The sequence below is a fragment of the Neltuma alba genome, unplaced genomic scaffold (genome assembly GCF_004799145.2).
Source record: "Neltuma alba isolate B1F8T4 unplaced genomic scaffold, ASM479914v2 tig00006234_pilon, whole genome shotgun sequence".
Classification (NCBI taxonomy): Eukaryota; Viridiplantae; Streptophyta; class Magnoliopsida; order Fabales; family Fabaceae; genus Neltuma; species Neltuma alba.
The window spans coordinates 20,449-31,479 of record NW_021634397.1 but is presented as its reverse complement, the minus strand read 5'-3'; the positions used below and the strand labels follow the sequence as shown (position 1 = coordinate 31,479).

Genomic DNA, 11,031 nt, shown 5'->3' with positions numbered 1-11,031 from the left:
TTTTTGGTGAAAAACGGGGCGAAGCGCCCTAAGCCCTTTATTTATCAACAAAACAAAAACCTAGATAAAAATATCCACCTAGTTCTTTCAGATAATATCACCACACCACTAGGAGTTGATAAAGTATATTTCTTGAGTTTAAAATAAGGCAGAATACGAGTGTAGTGGCGTTTTTTTTCAAAAATTAAGGGAAAAAATCGAGTACAGTGGATGATAAAAAAGAACTTTATTTTGGGCCAAGGATACAAGGGCCCTTTGGTTTCAAACAGATAATATGCAATCAGGTCTGCCAAACAACAAATCTATTATCCAATGGATGGACAATCAAATTCATCTATGTCCCTTTGTGTTCTGAAAAAATGTCCATATACTTTTGTGGTATGCTGGTATTGAGATGGGATGCTTCTTTGCAATCTCGGCCCAGTGATGCTTTGGGTATAAAAAGAAAAACCAAGGATTCTACGTGAAAGCTGAAATGGATGACTAATTGATGCCACAATAGATAAGATAGATTGATGATTCAGCTTAAAACAAAAAACGATTGGTTATTGTTTAGGTTGTTTGACTGTTTCTCTCTGTTTTTAGGCTTCTGCTATGGGGGTGTAGATTTTTTTTTTTTTTGCAGTGATTAATAATTGACTGTGTTTTTTGGCCCAAAAAAACAGTTTTAACAGCTCATTCTATCCATTTAGGGTTGTCAAATCGTCGTGTTAAATAAGTTTTTTTTTGGGGGGGCGGGGGTTACTGAACTCCATTTTATTTTATATTAAGGAAAATCACATTAAAAAAAAGTTGAAATTATAATATTCCAATTTATGCACCTAAGAAGTTAAAATCCCAATGAAGAAAGTGATTTCTGATATGGTATTTTGTAAATCTAGTTAAATGACAAAAACATCCTTGTATCAGAAAGTTTATTAACAAGTTGTGAATTAGTAATGACAAGTGTTAAATAACAAGTGACAGTAAATATGCTGACAATGACAAACTATTTATTAATAAATTGTGAATTGGTAATAACAAATATTAAATAACTAATGACAAGAAGTTTAATACAAATCCGATACAATGACATTTTAATCATTTGATTACATTTGCAAAATACACTACTTTTTTCCGTGGGATTTTTATCTCTTAGGTGCTTAAATTGAAATATTATAATTTTTAATTTCTTTTTATATCATTTTCCCTTATATTAATCACGAGACATCCCTTTCTATTTTAAAAGCTTATATAAACAGCCTATGAAATCAAATTTCATCGCACTCAAATTTATATATATATTTTTTATATTTTTCATCCGTCCAAACCGAGAATTAATATTAAAGTTTGATTTTTTGGTTAAAAAAAGTAGTAAAGTTTGATGACAAAACATTTTTTACATCAAAATGCCTCACTCGGGCGTGACTAAATTTTAAGGATCATGCAAACCTAAATATTTTAACACACATATTGGAATTTTTTTCACATAGGGCTGTTTGGGTGTCTCCCCAAACCATAGTTTGGGGAAAGAGAGAGCCAAACAGGTTGAAAAAATCCCAAACCATGTTTTGGAGCCCAAACCATGGTTTTGGGAAAAGCATTCTGGTTTGGCTTCTGGCTCTTTGGCTCAAATTTTATAGTTGTTGGTATGAGGCCCAAGGGTATATGACAAATCAGCCCTCAATTATTCATTCCGCCTTCGGTCCTTCGCTCTTCAAGTGACGCTGTCGGAAGCAACGATGAAGGCGAGAAGGTTGTTGTTGCCGCCGGTGAGGCCGGGGATCAGTGCCATGATCAAGACTTTGCCCTGCGAGTAGCTGGGGTCTTCCTTCTGGGCCATGACTTTCACTGGCATGGGACTCGGTATTTTTCTGGCAAAGGTTTGGTCGCTCTCCACAACCCTCCACCAGGAGTTGACATTGAGCTGGGGCGCGCTTTTTGCGTTGATGGACTTGAGGAAGGCCAGGATCTTGTTCTTCTGCACCGTAGTGACGTTGCCATACCACAAAATGGCGATGTTGATGTTGCTGGTGAGGATATCGCCGTCATTGTAAGCGAGGGGAGGGACGTGCCTTTCGACGGCAATGGAGGTGGCTTTGGCGGTGGGGAGGAGGAGGGCGAGAGCGAGAAGGATGGTGAGGGAAGCAGGCGTCATTTTTGGTCATAAAAATTTATGCCAACGTTTCTGTCAATGCGGGGTAATGCAATTTGGGGGCATCACGAACGCCTCATCAGGTTCAGGCGTGGGGCTCAATATTGAAAACCATGCGACCTATTTTACGGTGAACTATTCCTGGACTTTTGGTGTTTTGACATCGGGAAGACTACTATAATTACAAAGCGAATTAATAATTAGTCAAAATCTTCTTCTATATTATTAATTATGTTAGTAAAAAATATTTTATTAACAACTTTATTTTTTCAAATCAAAATATATTATAAAATCTATCCCTTATATAATTATCATATTAACTTATACTCTTTTTAGTAATTTGCACATGTAAAAAGTGCTTCTAGTAATAACTATCCAAACACTCTCACTTCTCAGAATCATTTTTTCACAAAATCTATTTCCCCAGAATCTATTTTCCAAACCATGGTTTGTTTCATCCAAAACCCCTTAAACTATGTAAAGTTACGTGGGAACAACCGTGGTATGAACCCCTGTTTATTCTGAGTTTTTAATTGCCTTTTAGGTTTTTTTAATAATACTTTCTTACATCGATTATGTCAATTTTTTTGATTATATATGATTATATCTTTTTTTTAAAATATTAATATTAATATTAAATAAATTTTAGTTATAAATTTACACAAAATAAAAAAATATATGATTAGGTGTGATTGAAGAATTTAAAATAATAAATATAAAAAATTTGATATTATTTTGTTATAGAAAAAGTGGTGAGATATCTCCAGGTCCTTCTGTCACGGCGGCTTCTTATTTATTTATTTTAAGACGCAGCTGCTTTATATAGACATGTCAGACGGAAAATATGACGTGTTGTGTTACGGAACAAAAGCCCTAGCCACCCGGCACACGCTATGGAGTCAGGGACCATGGTGACTTGTATAGATAATTACTAATGTAATTGAATTTCAAAGTTCATCCCCTGTTTCGGCTTGCTTTGGCTTTGTCCCTGGGATTAAATTGCTAAATATGGCTTGTATTAGGATTAATATAAATGGTGAAAAAAATATTAGGATTAATATAATCTTTAATCAATCAGATTTTGATTCTTTAAGTTTCAAATTATAAATTTTGATACCTCAGAAGATAAAATAGTCTAAGTTCTTATTATATTACAGGAACTTATATTTTAAATGGAAAAACCTATAATTTAAAATTTGAGAGAACAAAAATCAAAATTAGGATAAATTTAAAAGACTAAAAATTGTATTAACTTTTTATATTAATATAATTTTTAACTCTTTACTGGCTACTAATTTCTTTTAATAAATCGATAAGGTATTTGTTATTAAAATAAAATAGATGTATCTGTCTATTATTTTATGCAAAATTATGAGCCCGGGATCACGTGGCGCAATGAAATAACAATCTAAATCCGCTTCATAGATCAAACGGATGATCACGTGTCTGGGAGCGATCTTTGTCTGCCTGGTAGAGAGGGATCTGACAGCGGACATTATAAATAGGTTCTAACCGGCAAATTCGCGCGTTCCAGACTCTAGTTCTAGCGCGAAACACGGGAAGCATCAGCGCGCGTACTGCACAAGCGTGTTTGGATGGGGACGACGATGAGACACGAATGGGCCCTCATCGTCGCGTCATCTTTGTTGCTCTTCATGTCATTCCCGACGGTCTCTTTTGGAATTACGCCGCCTCGTTCGCTGCTTCACCGCTTCTCCGGCTCCGGCGGGTATCTGACCACTGAGGAGCTATGGTTCAATCAGACTCTCGACCACTTCTCACCCTATGTAATTTTCCTTTCCCTCATCTCTTCTCATGGAAAATTTTGATTATTTTCTGCGGGATTATCTGCCGACAGTTGTTCACATTTCCTGTGCGCGTTCACTTAAGTGAATGAATGCCTACCCAGATTCGATTGTCAGATTAATGTCAAATGCTTCATTAAATGAATATTTAAATCCCTGAGGGTCGTTGATGCTATTTATTGTGGTTGATGAGGATTGATTTTAGAAAGTTAAGGCTTTTCAATGAAGACGAAGGGTTAGGTTATAGTTAGTGAATTTATTATAATATTTCATTGCGCAAGGCGACAGTTAGATTTTAGATGTTTAATCCTATGCAAGCTTTACTGTGTACCGAACGTTGATTGTTCTTCTGATTGGGTTCGACGGAGGGTTGAGACATTGTGAAGTTGTCACGCCCTTTTTGTTATGTAGTTAATCGTTGTTGTTTGAAGCATCAAAACTTCCCGATGCCATACACCATTTGTTTGCGCCTACCAAAAGATTTAACATTTTGCACTAATTTGGGGGAAGAAAAGGCAAAGGTTTTAGACTTTGATTGCCTTTCTCTCGCGCCTTTAAACAATAACAAAGAAAAGATCCTATTTTGACTTATTTATCACGTTTACTCATCAAATATGGATACAGTTTTTTATGCTTATTTGCATATGGCGTGCAGGACCACCGTCAATTTCAGCAACGGTACTATGAGTTCCTTGACCACTTCCGAATTCCCGATGGACCCATTTTTATGGTCATCTGTGGTGAATACACGTGCAACGGGATAGCAAATGATTATATAAGTGTAAGCTGCATTTCTGTGTCCAAATTTGTATTGGCACCCTTTAGTGGTTTTTGTTGGTTAATATATCAGCATTCTAAGTAATATGTAGTTGATGTGAGATCATAATTGTAGTTTGGTATGAATATCACATACTTTAGCTGCCAATGAGACATACTTGCCCCTGGAAAAAAAAGATGTTGTGTCTTTAGCAAAGGGGCAATAATCTAATTCTCATGTCCTATATGCTTATTGTAGGTTCTAGCACAGAAGTTTGGAGCAGCTGTGGTTTCTCTTGAGCATCGCTATTATGGAAAGAGTTCTCCATTTAAATCCCTATCAACTGAAAATTTGAGATATCTTTCATCAAAACAAGCACTCTTTGATTTGGCTATTTTCCGCCAGTATTATCAGGTGAGCTATATTTTTTACCGAATGCACAAGCTTGTAAAAGGCTGGCGAAAGGGAATTGTATGGCCATAGCTTTATAGATATTTGTCAAAGGTCAGTATTTGCGATGACCCCCCCCCCCCCCCCCCCAAAAAAAAAAAAAGAGGGATGAGAAGCATTTATGAAATTATGTGCTAATTGTAAACATCAATGTCATTAGTTTTTTTTTTTTTTTTCATTTTACCTATCTTTTATCTACATGATGTTTCGATGGGTACATGGCATTGCATTTGCTCGCAGTAAATGAAAATCATCGAGGTAATATCAACACTGGTATTTTAAAGAGAGAACGACAATAATCAGGAATCATTGTGATGGAAGATTGGATTGATTTTGAGCTGTGTATGTACATTTAACCTATGACAAAATATTTTGTGACTGTGCTTATATAGATGCATTATGATGGTCGTGTGTATATAAGTTAATTTGTATAGTTTAATGCGTGTACCTTTCAAAATGCGGTCAAGCAATATCTTCATATCAATAGGTCTTCATTACTCTTTAGGTTTCAGTTCATTGTAGTATATTCTGTTCTTCTATTTTCTTTTCTTAAGGTTTGCATGATGATATTATCCGTTTATAAAAAAACTGCGTAGTTCATTGAGAAGATCATGAAGATGGTGTTTTTAAAATCTCACTGCTTATTTTTTAATCTAGTAGTGAAATTATTTTGCAGGACTCATTAAATCTGAAGCTTAATAGAACAAAAGGCGGAAATCCATGGTTTGTCTTTGGCATCTCATATCCTGGAGCGCTCAGTGCATGGTTTCGTCTCAAATTTCCCCACTTAACATGTGGAAGCCTCGCAAGTTCTGCAGTTGTTCTGTCTGTCTATAACTTTACAGAATTTGATCAGCAGGTGGTAATAGGCCCTTTTTTTTTCCCCCTCCAAATAAGGGTTAATAGGTTTTATATCTTCACGTTCTTATTATTAATAATGGTATTATCATGTAGATGCCGCTTATTATAGAAAATTCCCTCGTTTTTTAACTTACATATCTATATATGTGTGTGTATAAATATATACATATGTATACTATATGCAGGTTGGTGAATCAGCAGGTGCTGAATGTAAAACGGCATTGCAAGAAACTACTAAACTCATTGAACAAAGACTAGCAAAGGATGGAAGGAAGCTGAAATCTTTGTTTGATGCCGCAGATGTATGCTTCGTTCCTTTCTTGCGTTTTAATTGCAGATACATGTTATAGTGATCCTAAAACGCGACTCTGATGCCCCCATCCAAGCATTTCTATTACATTCTCCGGTTGGATGTTAACTTTTGCCCTTTTTGCAGCTAGAAATTGATGGAGACTTCATGTATTTTCTGGCAGATGCTGCTGCTATAGCGGTAATCAATGTGACTGCTGTCTTAATTGCAATTTCTTAATCACAGTCACTTAACCTTTCCTTAAATATTGCAGTTTCAATATGGAAATCCAGATAAAATATGCAAACCTCTTGTTGAAGCAAATAAGGCTGGGGAGGATTTAGTGGTATGATTCTAAATCTATCTATTTCTTGTTTGTCATGAATGAAACTAATCAATGAGCAAGTTTTGGATTTAAACCAATCCATTTCCTGTTACCTTTTGTACAGCATAAACCTCCTTTGGTTGTAATTGCAAGTACTAGTTCTTTATTGGCAGACTTGTTACTTTCAGTATAGCCATGTAAACTCTTCATCATATTTTACAGCAGAAATCTGGTTTGTTCCATCTGTCAAGAGTCAAGATATCTGGAGCAGTTAGATAGAAACAATGAGGCATCCAGAATTAGTTATGAACGTGCTTTACATTATAGTTATTAGATGATTCAGTATGTCAGTTTATCACCAGTGCGTGCTCCTTATGGTTGAAATCTTTGAAAAATCACTACTCACCCACTAACAGTATGGTTGCTTTCAGCTAATCTCTTTCAGCCATGCATGCTCTTGTACTAAACATGATCATTGATGTTTTATCATATATTAAAGCTTTGGACTTGAGTGCCATATATGCTCATAAGCTCTAGCTTTTGAAGTTATTAGAGGTAGAGATTAGAAATAATGGAATAGTATCTTTTTTCTGTTTGTTCGTCGTTGTTAGAGATTGACTCCAGAGTTGGATTTTTGCCCACCTTGATTTTCTTAACCAAGGTTAAGTGTCAACACGAGGGATGATGGATCTGAGCTTTATCCATTTTCAGCCCCGAAGGGCTTTGATAGAAGCCTAAACTCTAGTAAGCTTATAAACGAAAACCAGAAATAGACTACAAATAATGTGGGGCACTTATATTATTACCCAGTAATAAATTCTGATCACAAGGGAAATGATGATTTGAGCCAAGCCTATATCCCTCGTACTCCCAAATTACAGAAATTGCAATCAAAGAATAGTGATACGACAAACAAGAACAAAATACACACATCACATTACAACGCAGAACCGTAGAAGAATATAGAACCAACACTGGCTTTTGAGAGCCCGTCTTCTCTCAATCCTCACTAGACTTTCCTAAAGTCTGAATTCCCCTTCCGTTCAATGAAAGGATGCTCTTATACCCTAAAAGTAGTATGTCCCCTACCAACACTGCCGTACCTCTGGCTGCGCCTATCCTTGTCTATCAGCTTCACCTTTTAACCCTTACAGCTTAAACCCTTGGGATCAGTCTCTTGATCCCATGCTGTTACTCTTCCCTCCACCTTTTCCCTTCCCATAAAATCTTCTATAGAGGAAAAGATTTGTAAATCTGCTGTGAATCTTCAGCTCCATCTTGCTTTTATATGAAGGGTGAGTTAAAGATAATGATATAACTATCATTGTAATTACTAGTATGTTAGACAAAGTTCTAGAAATACCGATTTGGAGTTACATGGTTAGTGCTTGTTCTGTGTAGATGCTTCTTTTGATTTCTATATGTCTGAGTCTGATGCTTCTGATGGGAAACATATACTTTACCATGCAGGACGCTTATGCCAACTATGTAAAAGAGTATTACCTTGGAACTTTTGGGGTTAATGTTCAAACTTATAATCAAAAGCACCTGAAAAATACTGCTATTAGAGAAGACAGTGCCGATCGATTGTGGTGGTTTCAAGTTTGCACTGAAGTTGCATACTTTCAGGTGGCTCCTGCAAATGATAGCATACGCTCCTCTAAAGTTGATGCAAGGCAAGTTCGTCATCCCTCTCACTGTTAATTTCTTGTATTCCTCTGTTGACATGATTCACTTCTCTCTTTTGGTATCATCTTGCTTTTAATATTTATTGTCTTGTGACTTTTCTTTTCCATGGCGATCTTGTCTGATTGTTGTAGTTTCTAAATTAATGCAGATATCATTTGGACCTCTGCAAAAATGTCTTTGGGGAGGGCATCTTTCCTGATGTCTTTTCAACTAATATATATTATGGAGGCACAAAAATTGCTGGTAAAGAAACTATATCTGCCCAACTTTTTATGTACCTCATTCTTTCACATTATGATTGTGCATGCAAAATATTTGCAGAACGTGCTTGTGACTTTTCAACTTTCTCTTAGTGTGCCTGGCTAGTCTAATTTTAACTCTGCGGGATTTCAGTTATTTACCGTATAGTAATGTGCATGGACAGGTTCAAAAATAATATTCACAAACGGCTCACAGGATCCTTGGCGACATGCTTCAAAACAAATTTCATCGACTGATAGTGAGTAGCTATTTGTGTTTATCAAAATTTAGATACTGACATTCCTCAAAGCCAACGTGGATCTCTATTTGATGACCAATTTCTTAAATTCCTGGTCGTCGTTAATCAGAGTTGCACTAAGCAATAATGTGTAGTTTCCTTTCTTTGTTTGTTTTTGACTATGTGCCACATGATCTTAGGAAGGAGGTCAAATTTAAGCTAATATTATGTACTTTTGCTGTGTTCTTGTGTCATTCACTGAATACTGCCTACTGTATTTTTCAGTGCCTTCCTACACTGTATCGTGTCATAATTGTGGCCATGGCGCTGATATGCGAGGCTGTCCTCAATCTCCTTTGAACCTTGAAGGTATGCTTGGTACTTGCTTGCCAATCGTTGTTATCATTTGGAGCACTTGCTTTCTGGAGGAGTTAATTCCGTCTCTTATTAGCCTGGCCACAACAATGATTACTTCTCCCGCGCGCGTGGACAGCTAGATCTCTCACGTAGTTTTGCAGAATCTATCTCGTTGATATAAATGTGGTTATGATGTTAACATTATATTCTGTTGTGTAACGTTTCTTGACAGGTAACGAGAAGAACTGCACTGATCCTGATGCGGTCCGCAAAATAAGGCAAAAGATCACAGAGCATGTGGACTTGTGGCTATCCGAGTGCCTGGCCTCTGATAGAAGGTTCATATAAATATTTGTATATAAATTATCTATTATGAACTCCGACATCATTGCTTCATCTAGTGTTATTTAACTCACATTTGTGTGAACTACTGTAATGTATTATAATACTCTCCTCACTCCAGTGTATATGACTTGGTCTTTTTCTTTTTATAAGGGAAATTAGTCTATCTGAAGTTTTTAGTATTATTATTTATTTTTATACTTATTAATGATTGGTTAGTTTTAATGCGTTAACTATTTGTTTGCTGCTCTTTTTTTTCCCCTTGCATGCATTCCTGATTCTCTTTTCATAAATAAGAATATTTTATGAAAGTAAGCGGTATTTTTTCAGATATTTATTGGCTTCAGTTAATCTCAATCAATTTGTTATCTATGTAATTCGGTTATATATATCTTATAAAATAAAAGTTAAAACATACATTTAGTTTTTTAATTTTATATAAGGTTTCAATTTAATTTCTTAACTTTAAAAAACTTACATTTGGTCTATTAATCCTAAAATCATTAGGTTTCAATGATGATTTTTTTTGTAACAATCATGAATATTTTGAAAATTAAATTTAATATGTTAGCATTTGAGAATGTTTTATCAACATTTGAGATTTTAATTTCATTATTTTTTTAAAAAATTTCAGGATTAAAGGATTAAAATCATATTTTTTAAAGTTAAGAAACGAAATCTTTTGCGAAATTATATGACCAAATGAATCATTTAGCCTAAAATAAAAAGAATCAGTTGAGTCTACGGGAGTTTTTTTAACCCCTTTTCCGCTTTTTCTGGGCCAGTACGCGTGTTGATGGATTACTGAGTATATTTGAATGGGACTTTGAAATCTCAAATGTGCTGGAGAAAATTGAGGCTACATTTGTGAGAAGATAGAGCTTTTGACAAAAAATCATTTAAAATAGAAAAAACAAGAACGGGCGGATTCTTGTATGTTTAATTTATAGACTTCCCATATCAAAACTAATTTTATAATTCTCGGCCTTTTGTGGAGACGTGATTAATTACGAAGCTATCAAAACAAAATTAGAACCAACTGCTATTCCTTTAAGAAATACCTCGTCACAATAAAGAGTCAAGAATTTCCCATGTGGGATAGGTAGGTAATACGTATCGCTGCACGTGACAATGAAGATGAGAGGGACAAAAGTGGGTTCTTATCGTCCCGTCTGGTCTTTTCTGTTACTATTTCTATCGATCTGGATGGTCTCCTACGGCGTCATGGAACCTTCTAATTACGCTGCCGGCCACAAATATCTGCCCACTCAGGACATAAGCAGTTGATGTTTGATTTTGGCGTGCTTAGCAACTGCAAATGTGTTTCCAGAAAGACACTATTGGATTATGATAGTAGAATTTGGAAATGCGTCACATCATCATCACATACCCATCATGCGCTGCGGCCGTCCGAGGACATCAGCAACCCAAGCGTTGGCCCCTCCTCGGTCCCAAGAAGAACACTGACAACTCCAAGTAACAAGAATGAAATCGATGCTTTTGCCACGAACTTCGGGGATGGAGTTTAAAATCTGCTTCTGACA

At 35.8% G+C, this 11,031-nt stretch overlaps 2 protein-coding genes across 2 annotated transcripts; one reads left to right on the top strand and one right to left on the bottom strand.

The window, feature by feature from the left end:
* Window positions 1-1,696: 1,696 nt before the first annotated feature.
* On the bottom strand, window positions 1,697-2,137 carry LOC114749940 (protein EXORDIUM-like 3). The gene has a single exon (XM_028938489.1). It carries the CDS (start codon window positions 2,135-2,137, stop codon window positions 1,697-1,699), a length of 441 nt encoding a protein of 146 aa, XP_028794322.1.
* A 1,524-nt stretch (window positions 2,138-3,661) lies between these two features.
* LOC114749939 (probable serine protease EDA2) lies at window positions 3,662-9,671 on the top strand. The gene is made up of 12 exons (XM_028938487.1): window positions 3,662-3,921; window positions 4,595-4,720; window positions 4,955-5,110; window positions 5,823-6,005; window positions 6,193-6,309; window positions 6,444-6,497; window positions 6,571-6,642; window positions 8,092-8,297; window positions 8,459-8,553; window positions 8,735-8,809; window positions 9,074-9,157; window positions 9,378-9,671. Exons 1-12 carry the CDS (start codon window positions 3,730-3,732, stop codon window positions 9,491-9,493), a joined length of 1,476 nt encoding a protein of 491 aa, XP_028794320.1. The 5' UTR covers window positions 3,662-3,729; the 3' UTR covers window positions 9,494-9,671.
* Window positions 9,672-11,031: the final 1,360 nt, after the last annotated feature.

Coding starts and splice junctions, on each gene's coding strand:
- LOC114749940 (XM_028938489.1), bottom strand. CDS start 2,137: ATGACGCCTGCTTCCCTCACCATCCTTCTCGCTCTCGCCCTCCTCCTC.
- LOC114749939 (XM_028938487.1), top strand. CDS start 3,730: ATGGGGACGACGATGAGACACGAATGGGCCCTCATCGTCGCGTCATCT. Junction 3,922..4,594: donor TCGACCACTTCTCACCCTAT/GTAATTTTCCTT, acceptor TATGGCGTGCAG/GACCACCGTCAATTTCAGCA. Junction 8,298..8,458: donor TCCTCTAAAGTTGATGCAAG/GCAAGTTCGTCA, acceptor AAATTAATGCAG/ATATCATTTGGACCTCTGCA.